The sequence below is a fragment of the Aplidium turbinatum genome, chromosome 11, assembly GCF_918807975.1.
Source record: "Aplidium turbinatum chromosome 11, kaAplTurb1.1, whole genome shotgun sequence".
NCBI lineage: Eukaryota > Metazoa > Chordata > Ascidiacea > Aplousobranchia > Polyclinidae > Aplidium > Aplidium turbinatum.
This window is the reverse complement of record NC_137482.1, coordinates 2,614,943-2,642,816: the sequence shown is the minus strand read 5'-3', so window position 1 is coordinate 2,642,816 and position 27,874 is coordinate 2,614,943. Positions and strand designations below refer to the sequence as shown.

General features: G+C 37.4%; 2 protein-coding genes across 2 annotated transcripts; one reads left to right on the top strand and one right to left on the bottom strand.

Annotated features, from left to right (window-relative positions):
- Positions 1–5,919: 5,919 nt before the first annotated feature.
- Positions 5,920–7,267, top strand: LOC145779594 (uncharacterized). Its single transcript, XM_082591222.1, has 2 exons — positions 5,920–6,396; positions 6,874–7,267. Exons 1-2 carry the CDS (start codon positions 6,188–6,190, stop codon positions 7,265–7,267), a joined length of 603 nt encoding a protein of 200 aa, XP_082447348.1. The 5' UTR covers positions 5,920–6,187.
- An 85-nt stretch (positions 7,268–7,352) lies between these two features.
- LOC145779704 (uncharacterized) lies at positions 7,353–26,587 on the bottom strand. The gene is made up of 13 exons (XM_082591341.1): positions 26,232–26,587; positions 25,867–25,996; positions 25,497–25,574; positions 19,496–19,656; positions 18,721–18,808; positions 10,941–11,136; positions 10,338–10,515; positions 9,634–10,168; positions 9,187–9,373; positions 8,713–8,955; positions 8,348–8,519; positions 8,057–8,205; positions 7,353–7,847 (listed from the first exon to the last, which is right to left on the bottom strand). The coding sequence occupies exons 1-13, from the start codon at positions 26,456–26,458 to the stop codon at positions 7,651–7,653; spliced, it is 2,541 nt and encodes an 846-aa protein (XP_082447467.1). The 5' UTR covers positions 26,459–26,587; the 3' UTR covers positions 7,353–7,650.
- Between the last annotated feature and the right edge of the window lie 1,287 nt (positions 26,588–27,874).

Sequence of the window (27,874 nt, the reverse complement as noted above, 5' to 3'; positions counted from 1 at the left end):
TACTACAAAGAACCATTTTCGATAAGGGGGGCATCAAGAATAAGTCGACATGACTTTTAACCCTTAGAAGGTTGGGCTCCTGGAGTCTTGCTCAGTTTGGGGGGGGGCTGTCAATTCTTCTTATGGTTTAAGAGTGATATCTCTGTTATTTTGGCACGGTTTCAAAATTTGGGATTCACTTTGTAAAATTATTCACGCTGAGCATATCCGAAAATTAAAACTATGTGAGTTTTAGAACTGCTCATATACGTTGAAATGTCGAGGTCACTTATGAGTGTAATTTGTAGCGTGAGTTTACACGTTATTTTTTGGTAGAGTAATGAAGAACGTGCATAGTAATGTTGTGATTAATTTTTTTACATTGTTTTACATACAGCCAATGCCCTTCACGCTGTGAAACAGTTAGGATTAACGAGACATGGACCAAATTAATTACTTTCATCCAGCTGGTGGGAAAATGTTTCACAATAGAATATGAAATATTTCAGAGGATGTGCTGAGAAATGCCTTATATCTTTCAATTTATAACCTTTATTTGCTCAAAATTTCAGCTCAATAGAGGTGAATAAAAGTTAGAAAAAGTCAAGAAATCCCGTAGTCGCAGCCTCAGTGGTTTTAGAGATACAACTGTTGATACAAAAAAGTTGAATTGACAGCCCCCCCCCCAACCTTCAAAGGGTTTGCATTGAGTCAACAGATCTATGCCTTAAGGTTTACGTCAGCTCCGGAGATCAGTAAAATATAAGGTTGTCATCTTCAATGCAACAAGACCATTGATTGATTGGTTTAGTGAGGATTCGTAGTCCCATTGCTTTCATTTTGAGTGGTCATATTGATTTTCAATTTATTCCTACAAGACGTTACGTAATGAAAAAATATATAGCCTAACTAAGGTTGGAAGACATTACGTCATGTCTTTTCAATTCAAAATGAAGTTTAAAATTTATTCTTTTGTTCATAGTCGTAATCCTCCTTCAAAGCGGTAATACAAAGAACAATTTTCGATAAGGGGGGCATCAAGAATATGTCGACATGACTTTGAAGGTTTACGTCAGCTCCGGAGATCAGTGAAATATAAGGTTCTCATTATCGTGATTGTAAGCCGCGGGAAATTTTTCCTCTAAAAAACAGATTCCCGGGAAGCTAAACAGTTTTTCCAGCCCTGGTAGAAAACAAGAGAAATTAAATAATATACCACTGTCTTGCATGTCTTGCACCAGTGGCGTAGCCAAGAGAGGGGGGTTCAGGGGTTTCAACCTTTCAAATTGAATTTACGGATGTTAATACATTGTTTACAAGAAAAGTTTTAGCCTATGATGTAATTTCTCGTCAAACTGTGCAAGGATGCAAGCCATCTGCAACTGCTCACTGCTGAGATCGCTTGTTCGATCTAGATTAACATCTAAACAGCTATTCGTTATACGAAACTTGAATATATCAGAAATAGCCTAAAGTAACTTCATTGTCTCAAAGCTTTTTGTTTGACACTCATCAAGATGTATGACCTCTATGACACGTTACATATTCTAAACTTTGGGTTGACTTCAGAGCATAAAAGCTAGTTACTTACCTGAATAAGATCGTTTTTTGAATCAACCAAGGAGAAAATTGATAAATAATAAAACTGTAATAATCTCGCAAAAAAAAGCAATCAACCTATGTCTCAAAAACAAAGTTTGCCTAATTTTAAACGAAACTGCATTAAAAGAGCGAGTTTTGCCAATACCAAACATTCAAATATCTCAGTCTGGAATTAGCAACAAGAAAACATAGAGACTTAGCTTTATTTCCGAAAAATGCCGAAGAAAACATGATCTTATCCTTTTGCTATGCCACCGGACAGCACCATTTTACAGAAATATTCATACCCACAATTTTGTTGAAAATGCTCTCAAAATGCACCAAACTGAAAGTAATTTTTCAAAATTTTCTGGGGGAGGCCCCCCAGACCCCCCGCCGCTAAGTGTCGCCTTCGGCGAACACGTCATCGGGCTTCGCCCGCCGGCTGTCAACACCCCTCTTGCAAAATTTTTTACTATGCTACTGTCTTGCACTGTCAATATTTTGCCCCCCCAATGTTGAAGGTCTGGCGGCGCCACTGCTTTTTAACCATCTCTGACAACGTTTTCATAATATTTTTTGGTTAAACAAAATGCACAGTTTGATAGACGATTAAATTTACACACCAAACAAACTCTCCTTTGCTAAGACTTAATGGAGAGTGAGCGTTTGGTAGTTACAATAAAAAAAATTGCCTTCTGGTGTAAACCCTAGTACGATGTTCAAAAGGGCGCCGGTTCGACACCACTCAAGAGCATGCAGTTGTGTCTTCATAGCTCAAGGTGCATACGAAGAGTAGATTTCTTTTCTTGCTAACTTTGGTTGTTTCAGGAAAGTCAAAAAAAAATGTTATCCAAACATCTTAACAGTACCAAACAATCAACTAAGTATTTTCTTCGCGTAACAGTAACCTTATCTAAATATGACCAACAATCCAACATTTAACTAAATATGCTGTCATTGCAATAACATAAAAGTCTGTATATATTATATTGTACAGTACTAAATACGTGTTATTCACACTGCCAACATTGCAGCCAAAAGTTGATTGAACAGAAAAGCGTTTACGTTCAGTCAAGGGCCAATAACAACATGAAACGCAGATGACCTTGCTCTGACGTTTCCAATGCCATCTCAAAAACATGACGTTGCACTTTGCAGCAATCACTCTGCAAGGACTGAGCAACTTCACGACACGGCGATGATGATTACACAAGCCAGCAAATCACTGTTTTTTTGCTATAATTCAACGTCGGTTACTTTTTCATATCTTTATCCTGCATTGCGGGAAAGCGGACTTGAGCGCTATGCATCGGTGCACGCCTTCCGACGTACACCTGACCCACGCTGCAGCCGACGGCAATGTCTGTTTCCGGTTGTTTACTCTACTTATGACTTAAATTTGGTACTATGACTTAAATTTATGACTTAAATTTGGTCGGCATGCGTTAAACCAATGAAAAAATAACTAATTTGCTGGTTAGGTGATTGCGCAATGTTGAACAGTGGATTCACACAAGTTGAACCCTGCTGGTTAAAGTGAAACGTAGCCTACCGCTACATTCTACCTGCTTTCTAATAGATCTGCCTTAGATTTAATTATTATAGTAACTTTCAAGACACTTTATTTGCAATAACAATATTGGTAAAATAACATGATAGCCTACGTTTACCAGATGTAAACTAAGCTAGTTTGTTCTGAAAGAACATGCTATGGTATGGCATTGCTCTTTGTCCTTCGTTTCCGAAAATAGCCAACGAGTCTGAATCAAGCTTTAGCATGTGGTTGGCGTGCGTGGGTGCGACGCCTGGTGAACAGCCTCATTCGGTTTTTAGCAATACCAGTAAAGTTAATTCTATGTTCTTATGCGCTTGTAAACCACTTGCCTACACTGCACATAATACCTTGGGCTGAAGGATATTCTGTTCACATTAAACAACCAACCAAGCGTGCAACGCGAAAGCAATGCTCGGCGCTTGCATTAGCACGCAAGGCATAATTGTGAGAGTTCGTAAACTTTCAGCCCGGAAGCATTACGTAACGTCATGCGTACCACAACGCTTCAACGGAAAGCGGAAACTTAACACTATTGAGTGTGAGTGTGTGACCTGTTTGTCAGTTGCAGGCACTCGGGTTGAAGCTTTCTTTAATCTCTACTACAAGAGACTATTTGAGGAGTATTATCAGCTGAGTATGGGAGTCTCAGTTACTGAGCTTTAAGGAATAAAAATAAAAGGTTTTCAGCAGGGGCGCCGGAAGCGGGGGGTGGACGCCTCCTTGCCCTCAAATGTTCTCTGGATGGGGGGCAATGGTGCTCTTTTAAGGTTATGTAACCTACTGTACATTTTCCAATATAACAACTTCTGCTATTCGCTTTAAGCCTAGTTAGGCTATATAGGCCTACACAGACATGTGCAACCAGTGGCACGCGGGCCGCACTGCGGCCGCCAGGTTGTTCCGTGCGGCCCGCGTGGTGCTCAGCAAAATGTTAAATGTTCATACTAGCCATCTCTATTTGGTGCAGTTTACATCAAAGCAATGGAAATTTTCGCACGCTGTGCACAGAAATCTTGCGCTTTGTGATGCAAGAATGCTACGTTGCATAATTTCGCAATGCGAGATTACCATACAATGTACAGTACCGTTACCTTAGTTGATACTTGATGGAGTTGTAGGTGCTACATTATAGATAGTCTACTGTTGAAAACGATTTGGTGAACTTTTATAAAAACTATGTTAAGGGGAAGCATCAGAATCTTGTCGACCATGTCTTAATAACGATTTCGCTTTTTGAAAGCACATACCACTGCGAGCAGTTTTTCTCTAAGATGAAATACTGCAAAGGAAAGCAAAGAAGCCAACTATTAGACCAACATTTGAAAAGTCAACTTCGAGTTGCTTGTAGTTCTGTGAAAGCAAATATCTCAAAAGTTTGCAAAGATCTGCAACAGTGAAAATCACATTAATCTGTGATTAAATACGCTTGACTGAATTTAGTTTCCTCATGTTCCATCGACAATTATTCACAGTTATTCAATAAACTTCGCACAAGTGTGTCGTGGATTGCATTAAATCTATTTCTTAACTACATAAACTACTTTCAAAGGAAAGTAGTTTTATGATACTAATTTTTTCTGAAAAAACCTTGTGGCCCGCGTTATCATTCAAAATTTTGTATTTGGCCCTCCAGTGAAAAAGGTTGCACATGCCTGGCCTACAGTATACAAAATATCCGGGGGACACATTTTATACTTTGCAACAGATTGTGCTGCTATGAACGTGAAATTTATCATTTGTTTTATCTTGTTTAAGCAATTTCAATATAGGCATTTCATCATTTATTTTCATCTTCAACCATAAACATATACAACCAAGCAACCACACGGCATTTAACATAATCCATTAAAATTGAACATAAACTATAAGCTACAAACGTTTTCGGCCATACACACGTCAGCCCTTATCAAGAAACAAACAAAAAAAAATAACTGATTATCATATCTACAATGAAAATGAATAACTGATCTAAACACTGAATTGAAAAACGAAATGCAAAATGAAACGGCAGAGCATATAGGAGAAAGGCATATCACATGGCGTTTAAATTACACTTGACGTTTAAATTCATGCAATCCTCGCCTCAATACACAGTTGTTTGCCTCAGGCGCTTCTTATTTACTCAACGTCTTTTCTTGATGCGTCATATGATGCGTCTTTGCCTCGTGTAATTTAAACGCCATGTGATGTGCCTTTCTCCTATGCTCTGCCGTTTCATTTTGCATTTCGTTTTTCAATTCAGTGTTTAGATCAGATATTTATTTTCATTGTAGATATCGTCAGACTAATAAAATAATGGCGTAACTCATTTTTTCTTGTTTTGAGATAATCGATAAAAACTGTCTACACGGTTGTTTTTATCATATTTATTGTACAGTTAAACGAAAATAGCATGTCGACACAAGTACAATGAGCATGTATACTTTGATTCACTTCATTTTGCATCCCATAATGTGCTGGGATCATTTAAGCCATTTTCCGAATGCACAGACATGACTTAGGCCATTTGATATTTTGAGTTTATCAATATGAGTTTTTTAATGGTGACATAATAACAGTAATAACACGACTAGACGTTTAAGTTATTTTGGCAGCCGATTGTAGCATCGAATAGACAGCGATAGACACGTGTTTAACTGTAGTAGACACGTGTTTAACAAGATAAGAGTTAAACTGACTGGTAAAGCGGCGGTCGATTACTCAAGTGGCAAGAATACGGTGCGATACTGATGAGCCCAGCCTCATGGGCGAAACACGTGTCTATCGCTGTCTATAGGGCTAGGGACATGAAAAAAAAAATTTTCTACAAAAGTGATTTTCTGATTTTATACGTGGTCAATAAGAATGCCTGAAAAAAAAAAGTTTTTTTGAGCTGTATTTGGGGTGCTTTGAGGGCCTTTTATTTTCACTTTCTGATAGTTGACGATCCGACACGCGTCACTGCGTAAAGGCGATTGTTGAGCGATGACGTTTCACCGGGAATTCTCTCGCATCGATGTCAGATCGCACTGCAGAAATAAGTAATTCGGACAAGCAGCAAGTGAAGTTATTTTGTTTCAATAACGTGGTATGGAGACATTACAAGATTTTAGCAGCGGTTCTGATGAAGAGGCTGAAGTATTTTGTGACTTTGGAAATGAACATCTTCCGATGCAATCTGATCACGACCATGTTCAACCGTACATGTTCGAGCCTTTGGCAAGCAGCTCAGAAGAGGAGATTGAAGTATGTGAAGCAATGGATTCGGATATTGAGCTTCGAACGAACAGCTTAAACTGGTATGTTGTCAGCGTTTGTATTTTTACACACTAAATTTAATTAGCATTACACAATATAGATACCAATTGTAAACAAACATTTGTCTGCGGCCTATAAATGGCTTAAACTGTGGGAAAGGCAATAACTTTTTTGCTGTGTAGCATTGCGCAATATTAGGCTACTCAATTTACTTTGAAGTTATTATATAACAACATGTGGCCTTCTATAAACATTCCTTTTCATCGATGCGACCATTACGGTAATCATCCCAAGCATTTCTATAAGTAGGCCTACCGGTAGTAGACTGCGTTACCCACCAGGTTTCACTTCTTGGACGACCGCGTTTCCTCTTCCCATCCACCTTTAGATCTAGTGCCTTTCTAAGAAAACTTCCTTACACTGATATCAAAACAGTGTTTATTTTAACACCACAGTACACAAGTGATATGCATGCCGTATGGCTATTGCAATTTGATTTTTTTTTTATAAAATTACAGGTGCAAGTGCGACAACTGCGCCATCCTTCCAACAGTAGCGGAATGCAGGTGTTGCACCGAAATAGAGTGCATTGCCCAAAAAGTAAGAGAAGGACGGGAGACGTATGGCTGCGAAATAAAGTGCATAACAGAGCACCCTGGGTTTCAGGCAGCCTGTCTCAATGTGGATGTGTTAGAAATTGCCTGGCTGCAGTACAAGCAGCAGTATGGAGTTCATGGGGCTCCTGAACATAAGCGCCATAGGCACATTGCATATAGGCAATTAGCCCGTTGGTGTTGGGGGTACCTTGGTCGAAACCTTAGAGTGGTTCTTCCAGCATGCGCCGTGACTTGTATAAGAACCCAATTCTCGCTCCAAAACAATGAGGACGATTTCGTTGGATTTCAACTGTAAATACCTGAAGAACAACCTAAGACTTGATATGGCTTCTTCTGAAGAAGCCATATCAAGTCTTAGGTTATATCGATATTATTGTTTAATACGTAATGTTTCGCCCCCTTAATAAAGTACTTTTACAAGACTCACCAATGTGTGTTATCTAGTTTGATACAAATATGGTGCAATAGGCTACTAACTTATGTTGCATTGTAAGTTACTTTATAGCGGTTAAGTATGTCCGCGATGGTATTAAGCAATAAGTCAAAGAAATGGCAATGGTGAAAAATGAAATCAATGAAAGATAAACTAATACGACCACCAATCCCAAACGAAAGCGAAATATGAAATAATATGCTGTACGGCGTACATTCAAAAAACACAGAAGTACATCTATAAGGTTATGAACTTTCACTGTTATTAACTGGTGCGCTTGTAAGAAAACGCGATATATGATTGTTGACGACACTCTGTTTATCTGGACGCTTGAGATTGTGACATAAAGGAGGAGGGGTTTCCCATGACAACTCCTCTGGAATGTCATTACTAGCATCTTCAACTCTTGAAGTCACTTCAGCTATAAGTTCAGCAACGTAACCTGCAAAGCAAGGGTTATAAAATATATTTCTAGTCAATGTTCATCGCGTAATTTAACCGAAGCAAGCAGCTGCAACTGTCGAAGAATAGCTGGCTGAGTGTTTAGGGACTAGCAAATGCTTATGAGTTTTAGAAACGAATAAACGCACTATTAGGTTGTTTAAGTAGACTTTAGCACATATTTCAATTTTAGAAGACATGTATTCTTACTGAAGGTACATTCTTGCATTATCTTTTTTAGCGTGTGAGAACCTCCTTTGCCTTTTGGAAAGGAAAGAGAAAACTGCAAATTTCCGTCTTTTGTTTTAGCTTGCTCCTTTCTGCTATTTTCATTGTAATGAAGGGCCGCAAGTAACAATCTAAAGTTAAACATAAGCGTTGATTACTGACGATGACAAGCTGTTTTTTAGCAATCTCATTGCATTATAACTCTGTAGGCTTATTACATTCTTAAAAGCCTCTTTAACAATGGTTAGGCAGAATAGTTGCTGAATGGCTTACCTGCATTTCATGGCAGCATAACCAAAGTGAAACATTTTGGGTGCAAATTGATTGACAAGACTGTGGTAGGCCTCTATGGAAAACGTCTGCCCTTCCGGGGACAAATTCGTGACATCTTTTCGTAGATTCTTGCTTCCCAACAATCCTGTCAAAGCTTCATAACATTCAGATCCTGAAAATAAAGAGTCTTGCTACTAAACTTCACATGTCAACTTAAAACACTTAAAAGCCAAGTCGAAAATTGCACAAGGTACTTTATCCAACACTGAGCGAATATAAGCAGTTAGCATGCTTTTGAAACAGCCTTCTTTTATGTTACTGCAATCACACTTGAGGTTAATAAAGACAATAAGTACAGAACAAACCTGCTGTGAAGTACTTCCTTTTCGCAAGTGGCAGATGTAAGCACGAAGGAAATAACTCACTGTGTCCAGTGTGGATGTCACATATGTGATTTGGCAGAGAGTCCCATTTAGCTAAAGCTAAATCACCATTTCCATCACTTGTCAAACCACACCAATACAGATGGTTTATAATGCTTTGTCGCCATTTCGCAACAAGCTCAAATCCCTTCTTCTTTTCTACAGCAACAAGTTTTTTCGAAAGACCTTAACCAAAGGAAATTTACAGAATTAGCGAGTTGCCTGCAGTATAAAATGGTTTACGAATGACTAGATCACTAAATGCTCCATTCACATTGCAATAACTAATGCATTTAGCAAGATCTTTTTTGGCACAAACTAAACTACATGAAAAATGAGTAAACTAATAGAGTTAAACTTGTTGTTTAGATCGTTAATCGTTTTATGGTTTTCTTTGCTTCAATGTTTAGCGCTTACCTTTTGCAACATGCCATATATCAAAGTAATGCGTCATTTCTTCATGATCCTCCCTAATCCACTTCTGTATCTGCAGGTGTCTGTCCGTAATCAATGTGCATATGTTGACTCCAGCACTAGAAAGGGTATGGAGACACCTTTTCAATCCCTCTAATTCCATGTGGTAACTTCCCTTGACCTCATTACTCTAAACACACGTCTTACATTAGGTAGAACAGTAGTAACTACTGAGGGAAAACATGTATTCGTTGTATACAATACTCATGTAACTTTTGGGGAGCTTTCCATTACATTTGTGATTTGCGGAAATAGCAAAATTACGACATCAGAATTGTGGGTAACTCCATTCAATATTATATATATTCCTTTGAAAGATGAAAATACAACATAACATAATTCAGGACACGATTTTGTAGCAAGTAGCATCGTAAGAACATGTAAACTTACCTGGACAATTTCCATGCTTAAAATACGGTTTTGCTTCACATCCATCAGAGTATAGCTTCCGTATTTAGCAGAGTGACCCATAGAGTCACATCTTGCATCACCACCACAAATAAGATTAACATCCTTCTTTGCTTCTTGCAGTACATTCTGTTGCTTCATACTCCAGACATGGTTGACAGCAGGTATTAAAAACTTTTTTTGATGTCGAAAAAAGGTACGCTTTTCGTAACACTGAACACCCCAAAAGCGCAAAAAACGTAAAGTTTTTGTAGGTAGTGCTCCACTGAACAAAATAGAGGAACTTAACGAAATATTTCCTTCTGGTATTCCACCCACAAATGGCTGACTAAACCATTTGTAAGACTGACGGCAGTGATGGCAGATTTGTTTAACTGCCAACAGTGTTCCCTTGCATGTACTGGAAGTTGTTGCTCCTGCCTTACCACATAATTGACAGATTAAAAACAAACTCATGAGCATGCTATGGAAAATCACATATTTATTTTCCGGTATTGATTTTTGATTAGCTTCTGATCTGGAAAATACAAAGAAAATATCAATACATGTTTCAAAGTGGATGTAGCTGGACAAATTGAGGCATTCTGCCAATAAAGACCTGACCTACTCCAGCTCAATAGGCAGCTATGAACTCCAGTTAGACATTCCAAGTGTCAACACAAGCCAGAATATTATGCATCACTTACTCATTACATTCGAAAGAAATGGAATCATAAGATTCATTGTAATCTTCATCCAAACATTCATGCATGTCTTCTTCATTTTCACTATGGATGGGAGTAGAAGATTGAATAAAATCCATTACCGGTATTACACATTGAGTTGCGGCATCACTACATCTTATCGGTACATTGCATTGGATGCCTAAAACATTGCAGAAATTAAATGTGGCTGATACAGCTAGTCATAAATTATGTTAACTAGTATGTATGTTATGTTAACTAATGTTTACAGTAGTATTATGACTGTGGTATTGTCTCAATGAAGGATTTGCTTTTTTTCATTGTAACACTAACATTAATCTTTGATACTTTTAATGCAATGTTAACTATTAGATGACACTACAATAACTTTAGTGGATCATTGAAAACTTTTAGCACATGTGGATTGTGTAACAATTTACCAGTAGCCTACATACAATATATTTCACTGCAGTACAATAAGTTATTTACAACTTGATGAAGAAGGAAAAAATAATTTATTTTAAACCTTGGGCAGTGTAGCATGATTATGAAATCGACTAACATCGATAGGCTAGCATCTAGTAACCTATTTAACAAGTTTATTACCTATACTTCTGGTATTGGAAACATTAACGGTTTGGGTCATTGCAACTTTGCATTGTGGATTTATAAACATGGCTTCATAAATCATCAAAGGCTGTTCCTGTTCATCAATTGCTTCTTTTGTTATACTAGTAGAGTTTTGACCAGCAATTAACTCTGTTTCCACAGACACCACTTGGGTGCTCTTCCACAAGACGCCCTGTTGGTCAACCAGACAAAATGATGACGTCACACATTGGAATGGACTATTATGAAGGAGGAAGTGCGGGGTGGAAATGGAACGAAATACACCAGAAGGAAATTGTCTCCCATTCATTCATTTCTTGTTCAATTTCAACAAATTTGCTATTGTTGGAAAGCACAAGCATAGATCTAACCAACTAAATTAATACCAAGTCCTAAAATACTACTAGCTCCATCTGGTGGCCACCTAAACTTGACCAAATTCAAACCATCACCAAAACTTCATTTTAAATGATAAACAATCTAAATCAAATCTAATTAAAAGAACATGTTACTGTTTATTGAAGTGCTAACTTTCATTGTTATATCTTATTGAATATGCGCGCAATCGTTGTTCGAAGACAGCCCCCCAACGAAGCTTTTGCCCTATGCATTTCAATGGCGAATCGATCGTCTTCCAGTTCACGCCCTGCATGTTCACGATAATTAATTGTCTCCCATTTATTCATTTCTTGCTCAATTTCAACAGATTTAGTATCGTTGAAAAGCACAAGCATAGATCTAACCAACTAAATTAATACCAAGTCCCAAAATACTACTAGCTCCATCTGGTGGCCACCTAAACTTGACCAAATTCAAACCATCACCAAAACTTCATTTTAAATGATAAACAATCTAAATCAAATCTAATTAAAAGAACATGTTACTGTTTATTGAAGTGCTAACTTTCATTGTTATATCTTATTGAATATGCGCGCAATCGTTGTTCGAAGACAGCCCCCCAACGAAGCTTTTGCCCTATGCATTTCAATGGCGAATCGATCGTCTTCCAGTTCACGCCCTGCATGTTCACGATAATTAATTGTCTCCCATTTATTCATTTCTTGCTCAATTTCAACAGATTTAATATCGTTGAAAAGCACAAGCATAGATCTAACCAACTAAATTAATACCAAGTCCCAAAATACTACTAGCTCCATCTGGTGGCCACCTAAACTTGACCAAATTCAAACCATCACCAAAACTTCATTTTAAATGATAAACAATCTAAATCAAATCTAATTAAAAGAACATGTTACTGTTTATTGAAGTGCTAACTTTCATTGTTATATCTTATTCAATATGCGCGCAATCGTTGTTCGAAGACAGCCCCCCAACGAAGCTTTTGCCCAATGCATTTCAATGGCGAATCGATCGTCTTCCAATTCACGCCCTGCATGATCACGATAATTAATTGTCTCCCATTTATTCATTTCTTGCTCAATTTTAACAGATTTGCTATCGTTAAAAAGCACAAGCATAGATCTAACCAACTAAATTAATACCAAGTCCCAAAATACTACTAGCTCCATCTGGTGGCCACCTAAACTTGACCAAATTCAAACCATTATCAAAAGTTTATTTGCAATGATAAAAACATTAAACGACAACCAATTAAAAGAACTTGTTACTGTTTATTGAAGTGATAACTTTCATTTTTATACCTTATTTAATATATGAGCAATCGTTGTTCGAAGACAGCCCCCCAACGAAGCTTTTGCCCAATGCATTTCAATGGCGAATCGATCCTCTTCCAGTTCACGCCCTGCGTGATCAATGGTGAATCGATCGTCTTCCAGTTCACGCCCTGCATGTTCACGATAATTAATTGTCTCCCATTTATTCATTTCTTGCTCAATTTCAACAGATTTGCTATCGTTGAAAAGCACAAGCAGGGATCTAACCAACTAAGTTATAACCAAGTCCCAAAATACTACTAGCTCCATCTGGTGGCCACCTAAACTTGACCAAAATCAAACCATTATCAAAAGTTTATTTGCAATGATAAAAACATTAAACGACAACCAATTAAAAGAACATGTTACTGTTTATTGAAGTGCTAACTTTCATTTTTATACCTTAATTAATATATGAGCAATCGTTGTTCGAAGACAGTCCCCCAACGAAGCTTTTGCCCAATGCATTTCAATGGCGAATCGTTCGTCTTCCAGTTCACGCCCTGCGTGATCAATAGCGAATCGATCGTCTTCCAGTTCAAGCCCTGCATGTTCACGATAATTAATTGTCTCCCATTCATTCATTTCTTGCTCAATTTCAACAGATTTGCTATCGTTGAAAAGCACAAGCATAGATCTAACCAACTAAGTTAATACCAAGTCCCAAAATGCTAATAGCTCCATCTAGTGGCCACCTAAACTTGACCACATGCAAACCATCACCAAAACTTCATTTTAAATGATAAACAATCTAAATTAAATCCAATTAAAAGAACATGTTACTGTTTATTGAAGTGCTAACTTTCATTTTTGTATCTTATTCAATATGCGCGCAATCGTTGTTCGAAGACAGCCCCCCAACGAAGCTTTTGCCCAATGCATTTCAATGGCGAATCGATCGTCTTCCAGTTCACGCCCTGCATGTTCACGATAATTAATTGTCTCCCATTTATTCATTTCTTGCTCAATTTCAACAGATTTGCTATCGTTAAAAAGCACAAGCATAGATCTAACCAACTAAATTAATACCAAGTCCCAAAATACTACTAGCTCCATCTGGTGGCCACCTAAACTTGACCAAATTCAAACCATCACCAAAACTTCATTTTAAATGATAAACAATCTAAATTAAATCCAATTAAAAGAACATGTTACTGTTGATTGAAGTGCTAACTTTCATTGTTATATCTTATTTAATATGCGCGCAATCGTTGTTCGAAGACAGCCCCCCAACGAAGATTTTGCCCAATGCATTTCAATCGCGAATCGATCCTCTTCCAGTTCACGCCCTGCGTGTTCACGATAATTAATTGTCTCCCACTTATTCATTTCTTGCTCAATTTCAACAGATTTGCTATCGTTGAAAAGCACAAGCATAGATCTAACCAACTAAATTAATACTAAGTCCCAAAATACTACTAGCTCCATCTGGTGGCCACCTAAACTTGACCAAATTCAAACCATTATCAAAAGTTTATTTGCAATGATAAAAACATTAAACGACAAACAATTAAAAGAACATGTTACTGTTTATTGAAGTGATAACTTTCATTTTTATACCTTATTTAATATATGAGCAATCGTTGTTCGAAGACAGCCCCCCAACGAAGCTTTTGCCCAATGCATTTCAATGGCGAATCGATCCTCTTCCAGTTCACGCCCTGCGTGATCAATGGCGAATCGATCGTCTTCCAGTTCAAGCCCTGCATGTTCACGATAATTAATTGTCTCCCATTCATTCATTTCTTGCTCAATTTCAACAGATTTGCTATCGTTGAAAAGCACAAGCATAGATCTAACCAACTAAGTTATAACCAAGTCCCAAAATACTACTAGCTCCATCTGGTGGCTACCTAAACTTGACCAAATTCAAACCATTATCAAAAGTTTATTTGCAATGATAAAAACATTAAACGACAGCCAATTAAAAGAACATGTTATTGTTTATTGAAGTGCTAACTTTCATTTTTATATCTTATTCAATATGCGCGCAATCGTTGTTCGAAGACAGCCCCCCAACGAAGCTTTTGCCCAATGCATTTCAATGGCGAATCGATCGTTTTCCAGTTCACGCCCTGCGTGATCACGATAATTAATTGTCTCCCATTTATTCATTTCTTGCTCAATTTCAACAGATTTACTATCGTTGAAAAGCACAAGCTTAGATCTAACCAACTAAGTTAATACCAAGTCCCAAAATACTACTAGCTCCATCTGGTGGCCACTTAAACTTGACCAAATTCAAACCATTATCAAAAGTTCATTTGCAATGATAAAAACATTAAACGACAACCAATTAAACAAACATGTTATTGTTTATTGAAGTGCTAACTTTCATTTTTATATCTTATTCAATATACGCGCAATCGTTGTTTGAAGACAGCCCCCCAACGAAGCTTTTGCCCAATGCATTTCAATGGCGAATCGATCGTTTTCTAGTTCACGCCCTGCGTGATCACGATAATTAATTGTCTCCCATTTATTCATTTCTTGCTCAATTTCAACAGATTTGCTATCGTTAAAAAGCACAAGCATAGATCTAACCAACTAAATTAATACCAAGTCCCAAAATACTACTAGCTCCATCTGGTGGCCACCTAAACTTGACCAAATTCAAACCATTATCAAAAGTTTATTTGCAATGATAAAAACATTAAACGACAACCAATTAAAAGAACATGTTATTGTTTATTGAAGTGCTAACTTTCATTTTTATATCTTATTCAATATGCGCGCAATCGTTGTTCGAAGACAGCCCCCCAACGAAGCTTTTGCCCAATGCATTTCAATGGCGAATCGATCGTTTTCCAGTTCACGCCCTGCGTGATCACGATAATTAATTGTCTCCCATTTATTCATTTCTTGCTCAATTTCAACAGATTTACTATCGTTGAAAAGCACAAGCTTAGATCTAACCAACTAAGTTAATACCAAGTCCCAAAATACTACTAGCTTCATCTGGTGGCCACCTAAACTTGACCAAATTCAAACCATTATCAAAAGTTTATTTGCAATGATAAAAACATTAAACGACAACCAATTAAAAGAACATGTTATTGTTTATTGAAGTGCTAACTTTCATTTTTATATCTTATTCAATATGCGCGCAATCGTTGTTCGAAGACAGCCCCCCAACGAAGCTTTTGCCCAATGCATTTCAATGGCGAATCGATCGTTTTCTAGTTCACGCCCTGCGTGATCACGATAATTAATTGTCTCCCATTTATTCATTTCTTGCTCAATTTCAACAGATTTGCTATCGTTGAAAAGCACAAGCATAGATCTAACCAACTAAGTTAATACCAAGTCCCAAAATACTACTAGCTCCATCTGGTGGCCACCTAAACTTGACCAAATTCAAACCATTATCAAAAGTTTATTTGCAATGCTAAAAACATTAAACGACAACCAATTAAAAGGACATGTTACTGTTTATTGAAGGGCTAACTTTCATTTTTATACCTTATTGAATATATGAGCAATCGTTGTTCGAAGACAGCCCCCCAACGAAGCTTTTGCCCAATGCATTTCAATGGCGAATCGATTGTCTTCCAGTTCACGCCCTGCGAGATCAATGGCGAGTCGATCGTCTTCCAGTTCACGCCCTGCATGTTCACGATAATTAATTGTCTTCCATTTATTCATTTCTTGCTCAATTTCAACAGATTTGCTATCGTTGAAAAGCACAAGCATAGATCTAACCAACTAAATTAATACCAAGTCCTAAAATACTACTAGCTCCATCTGGTGGCTACCTAAACTTGACCAAATTCAAATCATTATCAAAAGTTCATTTGCAATGATAAAAACATTAAACGACAGCCAATTAAAAGAACATGTTATTGTTTATTGAAGTGCTAACTTTCATTTTTATACCTTATTCAATATATGAGCAATCATTGTTCGAAGACAGCCCCCCAACGAAGCTTTTGCCCAATGCATTTCAATGGCGAATCGATCGTTTTCCAGTTCACGCCCTGCATGATCACGATAATTAATTGTCTCCCATTTATTCATTTCTTGCTCAATTTCAACAGATTTGCTATCGTTGAAAAGCACAAGCTTAGATCTAACCAACTAAGTTAATACCAAGTCCCAAAATACTACTAGCTCCATCTGGTGGCCAATTAAACTTGATCAAATTCAAACCATTATCAAAAGTTCATTTGCAATGATAAAAACATTAAACGACAGCCAATTAAAAGAACATGTTACTGTTTATTGAAGAGCTAACTTTCATTTTTATATCTTATTTAATATACGAGCAATTGTTGTTCGAAGACAGCCCCCCAACGAAGCTTTTGCACAATGCATTTCAATGACAAATCGATCGTCTTTCTGGATTCACATTGCGTGATCGCGATGATTAATTGTCTCCCATTTATATTGAAAAAATGCTAAAGTCATAAAAAGGATTAGGATCAGGCACACAAATAGCCTAATTGGTGGTGTAATGGCTTGTCCGAATGAAGTAATGTAACAAACACTGATCAATAGGAAAGCGATGTGTGCTCTAGAGCGGTGTAGAACTTTGATCCTTTGGGAGGTCGTGGGAGAATTTTGTCACTCGGCCCTCAGTCGACATCAACTGGAAAAGCTCGGTTGAGGAAGCAAGTGATGTCAGCTCCAAGTGCAGGAGCCAGAAAATTGTTCCTATTTGGATGGAGAAACCTCTGCAAATAATAAAAAGCAACAACAACCAGCGAGACAGTGGGTGCGGATCCTTATGTTTTGTTCAATGCTTAGAAATTTTTTCACAACACATAGGCTAAGCCTAATAAACCTAGGCTTAAATATGGATCAAAGGAAAGTAACGAAACCGTAATGAAATGACTTGGGCTTGCATTCTCGTGTTCTTTCTTTACCACACGAAGTCATTTTCCCAAAGGCATCCGTGTGTGTAAACAAAATGATTCACAGGTCCAAATTTTAAACGTTGACACACAAAAATCATGTTACAAACGTAAGTTAAAAAAATTATTTTGTTTCATCTGACATTGCACTTTTGTTAGCCTAGTTTGTTTGTTATAGAATAAATATCACAAAGTATGTGGATAGCAACTCTTTTTTATCATTAGGTAGCCCTGAAAAGGGCTGTTTTTTTTTTTGGCAAATGGACGATGTGGCGGCTACAGTAAGGGGTAGGACTCCCTTATGGCGCATAGAATTTCAGGAAAATGTCGTCCCCGTGGAAACTGATGTCGCCACATAAATTCATCAAGATACCCAGGTATCATGTGCCTTGTGGTGCCACCCATTCTTTTAAATTTCCGTTTACAATTCAGCCAAAGGTTTTCAATGTGGCTTGTATGAACCCCTGTGGCCGAAACATAATGATGGTGATGGTTGACCGTTTGGTGGCGATATCCAAGATCTAAAAAAATACGAAAGCAACTTTAAATAAATTTCAGCGTAAAATGCTTGCTGCAACGGTTTCCAAATAGAAATAACAAAAACATGTTAAATTGGTAAATTTATTTTTAATGGATACATAATTCTTTTGACATGAGCCATCGTGCTTTTTGAAAAGGAGCTGTGCAGTTAAGTGGCGAGGTCAGTTGATTGTTTTTTCTGCTCCCAAAGTAACTTTAAATGGTTAACTGTTGTTAACAGTTTTTACACTATGAATAAGTTGTATCAAGTGGGACCTGGCATGACAGTTTAAGCCATATGGTTGGGTCTGATGCTATCACAACAGAAAAGTACATATTGTACTGTGATATGTCTTCAGACAAGCTAAACACAAACTGGTGTTTGAATGACCAATGGGCTGTGCAAGCAATCACTTTTGGGACATATTCCTACATTCCTACGTTATTTTAAGGCTGAAAGGAATTTTTTTCACTTAAAAAGTATTTTTCACTAGGGATGTAGATAAGAGCTACTGCTTTATTTTGTACAATCTTGAAAAGCCTTATTACACTACACTTTGCTATAGATCATGGCAAAAGTATATAGGCTACCTTTTTAGATTTCAATTCATTGAACCTTTAAAGTGTCTTATTTTATCATGTCTGAAAAGAAAAGCGGGTCTATTTATTGATGAAAACCAAGAAAACAAGTTCTGCTTCTTTTTCTCTTGAGTCTCTTTCATTTCATCATACCCTTGAGCCTTGACAATCAATTGATGTATCTAGCAAAGTGTCCCCTGGGACATAGCCCCTTGTCCCATTGATCATGCATGTAAGCAACCTATGGGACAGTTATCTGACACTTTTTAATAATGAAAAAAAAACAATAAAGAATATTAGCCTACAGTCATCACTGTTTTAATTTTATGTTATGAAACAATGACTAAACTTTGCAATAAAATTGCTTTAGTTTATGGTTTGCTTTAAAATAACGTTTATTAGAAATAATGTCGTATTCGTCTCATAGGTGCCACATCTCCCCTACACATTTTTACTCTCAGTACACCTAGTCTACACAAATGTTTAATCTACATGCACTTTATGTACTTCATCCAATCCATTTAATGTTTAACATAATCTACGTTAAGTGTTTACATGTTAGTGTATATCATTTTAAAATAGAACTACAAGAAACACTCACTAGACAAGTTGGAGTATCCTCCCCATTCATCGAAATGAATCTCTGTTCCTGGTGCGATGTGGCGTAGAATTTCTGCCTCCAGTGTAGCCCTGTCCCGCCGCGATACCATTACGATGAAGCATTCTCTAATAGCACAATTTTACTAGGGACATCTACAGGCATTGAGAAGCAAAAGAACGTGCCCTAAGGAGGGTGGGTTAAATAAAAGTGTTGTCAAATATTCCTTCAAATCCCAAGCCCAAGTGATATTGCTCACCTGCTCGAACGTAGTTGACTAGGCGTAGGTATAGTTGTAGTGCGTAAACATGCACATAATACATAACTTACTTTGTTGTGGTGTCAATCCCGCCAAAAATCCACTGCTGTGGCACTGGGCGCCCTTGTGAATTTCCTCGTTTTCGTCTGGCCACCAAGGACTCATCGATAGCGACGATGTGGCCAGGTCCACCGATTCGATGCTGATTCCTCAACAAATCCTCCGAACAAATCTGTACGTTATCAACAAATGGCGAATATTCGTGTTTATCAATAGTGATGGTGTGGCCTGAAGCCACATAGTATGCTTTTCGTACAAGCACGAATATTTGTTGTTCCAAAACCGTTTGTGTTTGAATATTTTGCTTGGAGACCCAGGGCCTATGAGAGGGGGGTACTGAGGGTACGGCGTACCCTTGAGGGCCCAGGCCTGTGATTGTTATGAGGCCCGATATTGTGATTTTATACTTTACGCGAAAAAATGATGGTTAAAACCACCCTAAACGACTAAATTCAAGCATAAAAGTTGTTATCCTTTAGTTCTGGGGGGCCCGTAATGTAGCAAAAGGGCCAGGAAAAGTAATTGAGTGCATTGCGCGCAAATTAGGGGCCCAAAGTGGTGATTTATTGCTTTACGTGCAAAAATGTTCCGTTTTAAAGCACCCAAAATTAAATCGTAAAAGTTGGTTTTTCTCCTGTTCGGGGGAGGAGGACATAGGAAAGCAAAAGCAGGGTTGAGAAACACCCTGGCTTTTTTTAAAAAGCTCGGGTGTTTTTGGGCTTTTTTGTGTTTTTTAAAAATTATTTGAAAAAGATAGTTTCACGCTTATTTCACTTCAAAATGAATTTTGGAGTTGGAGCAAGAGCCGGAGTCAATACTTTCGGAGCAGGAACGGAACCGAGTCAAAAAAAAGTAACTTCGTTCACCTCTGCTAGGCATGTGGTAAATACAAAAGTTAATGAAGAAAGCTTATCGGTCAGACGATTAATTTGATGATGTTTTGACAAGATGTTATGTTTGAGCCTTGGTAGAGAGCTTGACTTGTAGTACCAGATACATATAACACTCAGTAACGTTAGTGGATTTAACATTTTTTTATTAACACACAAAAAAACAAGAAAAAAACTACTAAATCCAACGTTTTCGACACCAAATCATAGTGTCCTCATCAGGACTGATTATAGGCTACATCTAAGAGAAATAAATGAAAAAATTTGAAAATTTTGCATTAAAGCTGTAAGCTACAAGCGACACCTCTCAACAGCACCGGCATCAACAACTGACACACGAATTCAATGCAGGACAGCCTACGCAAATTGGCGAGGGACAGATCAGATGATAGGCTATGCACAACACAAAACACTAAATAATAGTTTTATTGCAGCCTGATGCTATTATTGCGCACAGATGACCAATTCTGCAGTAAAATGTTGTATGGTGTGCAATACGCCTAAGCAAAATCACGCGCTTTGCCAAAAACAAAGAGGGCCCGGAGTGAGAGGGGGCCCGGAATGACTCTTCGTACCCCTACTGAAAACTTTTCTTTTGATAATGGTCTGAATTTGGTTAAGTTTAGGTGGCCACCAGATGGAGCTAGTAGTATTTTGGGACTTGGTATTAATTTAGTTGGTTAGATCTATGCTTGTGCTTTTCAACGATAGCAAATCTGTTGAAATTGAGCAAGAAATGAATAAATGGGAGACAATTAATTATCGTGAACATGCAGGGCGTGAACTGGAAAACGATCGATTCGCCATTGAACACGCAGGGCGTGAACTGGAAAACGATCGATTCGCCATTGAAATGCATTGGGCAAAAGCTTCGTTGGGGGGCTGTCTTCGAACAACGATTGCTCATATATTAAATAAGGTATAAAAATGAAAGTTAGCCCTTCAATAAACAGTAACACGTCCTTTTAATTGGTTGTCGTTTAATGTTTTTATCATTGCAAATAAACTTTTGATAATGGTTTGAATTTGGTCAAGTTTAGGTGGCCACCAGATGGAGCTAGTAGTATTTTGGGACTTGGTATTAACTTAGTTGGTTAGATCTATGCTTGTGCTTTTCAACGATAGCAAATCTGTTGAAATTGAGCAAGAAATGAATAAATGGGAGACAATTAATTATCGTGATCACGCAGGGCGTGAACTGGAAGACGATCGATTCACCATTGAAATGCATTGGGCAAAAGCTTTGTTGGGGGGCTGTCTTCGAACAACGATTGCTCATATATTAAATAAGGTATAAAAATGAAAGTTAGCCCTTCAATAAACAGTAACATGTTCTTTTAATTGGTTGTCGTTTAATGTTTTTATCATTGCAAATAAACTTTTGATAATGGTTTGAATTTGGTCAAGTTTAGGTGGCCACCAGATGGAGCTAGTAGTATTTTGGGACTTGGTATTAATTTAGTTGGTTAGATCTATGCTTGTGCTTTTCAACGATAGCAAATCTGTTGAAATTGAGCTAGAAATGAATAAATGGAAGACAATTAATTATCGTGATCATGCAGGGCGTGAACTGGAAGACAATCGATTCGCCATTGAAATGCATTGGGCAAAAGCTTCGTTGGGGGGCTATCTTCGAACAACGATTGCTCATATATTAAATAAGGTATAAAAATGACAGTTAGCCCTTCAATAAACAGTAACATGTCCTTTTAATTGGTTGTCGTTTAATGTTTTTATCATTGCAAATAAACTTTAAATAATGGTTTGAATTTGGTCAAGTTTAGGTGGCCACCAGATGGAGCTAGTAGTATTTTGGGACTTGGTATTAACTTAGTTGGTTAGATCTATGCTTGTGCTTTTCAACGATAGCAAATCTGTTGAAATTGAGCAAGAAATGAATAAATGGGAGACAATTAATTATCGTGATCACGCAGGGCGTGAACTGGAAGACGATCGATTCGCCATTGAAATGCATTGGGCAAAAGCTTTGTTGGGGGGCTGTCTTCGAACAACGATTGCTCATATATTAAATAAGGTATAAAAATGAAAGTTAGCCCTTCAATAAACAGTAACATGTTCTTTTAATTGGTTGTCGTTTAATGTTTTTATCATTGCAAATAAACTTTTGATAATGGTTTGAATTTGGTCAAGTTTAGGTGGCCACCAGATGGAGCTAGTAGTATTTTGGGACTTGGTATTAATTTAGTTGGTTAGATCTATGCTTGTGCTTTTCAACGATAGCAAATCTGTTGAAATTGAGCTAGAAATGAATAAATGGAAGACAATTAATTATCGTGATCATGCAGGGCGTGAACTGGAAGACGATCGATTAGCCATTGATCACGCAGGGCGTGAACTGGAAGACAATCGATTCGCCATTGAAATGCATTGGGCAAAAGCTTCGTTGGGGGGCTGTTTTCGAACAACGATTGCTCATATATTAAATAAGGTATAAAAATGAAAGTTAGCCCTTCAATAAACAGTAACATGTTCTTTTAATTGGCTGTCGTTTAATGTTTTTATCATTGCAAATAAACTTTTGATAATTGTTTGAATTTGGTCAGGTTTAGGTGGCCACAAGATGGAGCTAGTAGTATTTTGGGACTTGGTATTAATTTAGTTGGTTAGATCTATGCTTGTGCTTTTCAACGATAGCAAATCTGTTGAAATTGAGCAAGAAATGAATAAATGGAAGACAATTAATTATCGTGATCATGCAGGGCGTGAACTGGAAGACGATCGATTCGCCATTGATCACGCAGGGCGTGAACTGGAAGACGATCGATTCGCCATTGAAATGCATTGGGCAAAAGCTTCGTTGGGGGGCTGTCTTCGAACAACGATTGCTCATATATTAAATAAGGTATAAAAATGAAAGTTAGCTCTTCAATAAACAGTAACATGTCCTTTTAATTGGTTGTCGTTTAATGTTTTTATCATTGCAAATAAACTTTTGATAATGGTTTGAATTTGGTCAAGTTTAGGTGGCTACCAGATAGAGCTAGTAGTATATTGGGACTTGGTATTAACTTAGTTGGTTAGATCTATGCTTGTGCTTTTCAACGATAGCAAATCTGTTGAAATTGAGCAAGAAATGAATAAATGGGAGACAATTAATTATCGTGATCACGCAGGGCGTGAACTAGAAAACGATCGATTCACCATTGAAATGCATTGGGCAAAAGCTTCGTTGGGGGGCTGTCTTCGAACAACGATTGCGCGCATATTGAATAAGATATAAAAATGAAAGTTAGCACTTCAATAAACAATAACATGTTCTTTTAATTGGTTGTCGTTTAATGTTTTTATCATTGCAAATAAACTTTTGATAATGGTTTGAATTTGGTCAAGTTTAGGTGGCCACGAGATGGAGCTAGTAGTATTTTGGGACTTGGTATTAATTTAGTTGGTTAGATCTATGCTTGTGCTTTTCAACGATAGCAAATCTGTTGAAATTGAGCAAGAAATGAATAAATGGGAGACAATTAATTATCGTGAACATGCAGGGCGTGAACTGGAAGACGATCGATTCGCCATTGAAATGCATTGGGCAAAAGCTTCGTTGGGGGGCTGTCTTCGAACAACGATTGCGCGCATATTGAATAAGATACAAAAATGAAAGTTAGCACTTCAATAAACAGTAACATGTTCTTTTAATTGGATTTAATTTAAATTGTTTATCATTTAAAATGAAGTTTTGGTGATGGTTTGCATGTGGTCAAGTTTAGGTGGCCACTAGATGGAGCTATTAGCATTTTGGGACTTGGTATTAACTTAGTTGGTTAGATCTATGCTTGTGCTTTTCAACGATAGCAAATCTGTTGAAATTGAGCAAGAAATGAATAAATGGGAGACAATTAATTATCGTGAACATGCAGGGCGTGAACTGGAAGAGGATCGATTCGCTATTGAAATGCATTGGGCAAAAGCTTCGTTGGGGGGCTGTCTTCGAACAACGATTGCGCGCATATTGAATAAGATACAAAAATGAAAGTTAGCACTTCAATAAACAGTAACATGTTCTTTTAAATGGCTGTCGTTTAGTGTTCCTATCCTTCCAAATAAACTTTTGATAATGGTTTGAATTTGGTCAAGTTTAGGTGGCCACCAGATGGAGCTAGTAGTATTTTGGGACTTGGTATTAATTTAGTTGGTTAGATCTATGCTTGTGCTTTTTAACGATAGCAAATCTGTTGAAATTGAGCAAAAAATGAATAAATGGGAGGCAATTAATTATCGTGAACATGCAGGGCGTGAACTGGAAGACGATCGATTCGCCATTGAAATGCATTGGGCAAAAGCTTCGTTGGGGGGCTGTCTTCGAACAACGATTGCGCGCATATTGAATAAGATACAAAAATGAAAGTTAGCACTTCAATAAACAGTAACATGTTCTTTTAATTGGATTTAATTTAAATTGTTTATCATTCAAAATGAAGTTTTGGTGATGGTTTGCATGTGGTCAAGTTTAGGTGGCCACTAGATGGAGCTATTAGCATTTTGGGACTTGGTATTAACTTAGTTGGTTAGATCTATGCTTGTGCTTTTCAACGATAGCAAATCTGTTGAAATTGAGCAAGAAATGAATAAATGGGAGACAATTAATTATCGTGAACATGCAGGGCGTGAACTGGAAGACGTTTAATTGGATTTGATTTAGATTGTTTATCATTTAAAATGAAGTTTTGGTGATGGTTTGAATTTGGTCAAGTTTAGGTGGCCACGATTGCTCATATATTAAATAAGGTATAAAAATGAAAGTTATCACTTCAATAAACAGTAACAAGTTCTTTTAATTGGTTGTCGTTTAATGTTTTTATCATTGCAAATAAACTTTTGATAATGGTTTGAATTTGGTCAAGTTTAGGTGGCCACCAGATGGAGCTAGTAGTATTTTGGGACTTGGTACTAATTTAGTTGGTTAGATCTATGCTTGTGCTTTCCAACAATAGCAAATTTGTTGAAATTGAACAAGAAATGAATGAATGGGAGACAATTTCCTTCTGGTGTATTTCGTTCCATTTCCACCCCGCACTTTCTCCTTTATAATAGTATATTCCAATGTGTGACGTCATCATTTTGTCTGGTTGACCAACAGGGCGTCTTGTGGAAGAGCACCCACCACTTGTTGATCTACAAGGCTGCTACCAATATTTTGGGTTTCTTTCGAATGCACTGTAGTTACTTCATGTTGCAAAAGCTGAAATATTTTTTGGCATCAGTACCACATAAAATACTCTCTAAGTAGACTAATACAGCAGTGCACTTGACATGCCAGTATAGAACTTAACATATGTGTTAATTAAAGAAAAAGTACGGTACTTAAAGGCAGTCTTATGAGTAGAAAAGAAAATTGATCATTAACACCTTTATATGTAGGCTACGAGATAATTTACTAACCTTCACGTAGTATAAACACAAAACCTGAATAGTATGAGAGAATATAACTAGTAGGTTTGCAATTTATAGGCTAGCTATGGTAGCTAATTTACTTGTTGAACTCGGCGCTTTCTGACAGCACTCCTCTCTGTCTTTGCATGTGGTTCAGCCGTAGACGTACAAGCTACGTTTTGCCGCAGGCTAAGAATTGATGGAACTGCACGTTTCTTGAGAATCCTTTTACTGAAAGTTTAATTATCTTACAGTTAACTCTCAAGATTATTTAAAAAAAAAAACTTTCTTGTCCTGCTGTAAACCTTATCAAAGATCAACTTTGAAATAACGACATTAGACTAACCCAATTAATGTGTGACAGTGGTAGTCTAGCTTAATAACACTATGGTAGTTTAGTATAGCAATGCAGCAATGAGCACTATTGGAAATGCAGTCTAACCCAGGCTAGGCTGTAGAAACTTACCTGCCTGAAAACCCCAATTGTACTTGTAGACTCGATTCTTCAAATTGGTTACTGTCAAAGTGTACGGAACAAATTTGTGAGCTTGCTTTAGCCTTCCAATACTTTCGGTTTTGTTGAACAAATTTCTGCCATTTTTTAAACAGGTTTGGATCTTTGGGAAACTGATGAACACTTATCCCAGGCTTCGGATTATTGCTGCATCCCCAAACAACACATCTTCCAGGCATTTTTGCTCCAACAAATAACTTTTACAAATGAATTAACAGTTTACTTTGTAGCCTAAACCTCAACTAAGCAAATGAAACGTCGCTTTCAGCTGTCTTAATGCAGTATATGTCTTTATGTTGTCGTGTAATTGTCTTTGCTGTGAAGGTTAGAAATAAAAACAACTGAACTGAACTGAACAGTGAAAAACTACAATCGTTCATCAATTCACCGGTGTGACGTAGAAAGGGAATTTCCCGAAGACATTTTCGGAAAGGGGCTACAAAAACCTTATGTGTTGGATTCGTGATTTCAAAAAATAAAAACACACACTTTCAGCTTGTTTTAACCAATTTTGTTGATAGGGGTTGTTCATGATACTATTCCCTACAAGAATAATCCAAAAAACCTCAATCAAAAAAATCATGTCCCTAGCCCTTTAAACGTTTAATTGGAGGTCTCAATGGCTAGCGTGGAAGCTACACCGTTCTGGTTAGCGAAGCGTTACTGCTGCTCGCTGTGCTAGTGAGTAATCAGCCTTGTGCTGATAGCCGGGAAGAACGCCTTTCTTCACAACACGACTAGAATTAACAGGAAAATCCCCAGTAGCAACTCCAATCTAGCGATAGGAGTTATATTTCATGCTAGACTGCATATTTTGCCCAAAAACAGTTCAGAGTTGGCAAGACAAGCTGAATAAACTGTTATAGGGGAGGGTGGGGTGGTTTGAACCACTTTTCTCAATATTCCTAATGTCTGCTTCAGGATTCAATTTTTCAGCAATTTTTTTGCATGACATCCAAGTCTAGGATGTACTTGAGCAAGCCCAAAGTGAATTTGCAAATGAAATTTATTACAACGAAAAATATAAAGTATTTTCAGAAAGTTCTCAAGTGGTTCAAATCACCCTTGGGTTGGGGTGATTTGAACCACTCAAAAGGGTGATTTGAACCACACTGGGGTAATTTAACCCACCTTTTCAAAGTTGGATAAATACACATTGTTTCACAAATAATCAATGAAAAAGATGTCTCAAACATTTACAGCGGTATAAGTACAAAAATAATAAAAAACATGCAACACAAACAACGACCAGTAACTGTCAATCAACTGTCTCGTAAGAGTAATTAAGCATTGTCAACATCAATATGTTATCATTCCAAATTGAACTCTTTCAGGCAACAATTGAATATAAAATGGCTCTCCCTTCTTGCAGTTCCTCCCGCTTTTTGTGGATTGGGTAAAACTTTTACTATGTCGCTTCGTGGAAAAGACCCTTCATCATTTTCTTTGAATGTAAATGATGGCTTTCCACTCTTATTTGTAGATGGAACCTTTTGCAAGAAGCGAGCTTCAGGCTCCTCGTCGATTGTGCCCACGTCATCTATCTTGCCAATGTAGCCTAATGACGTGTGTTCTCTTTGGTATTAAATTTAACA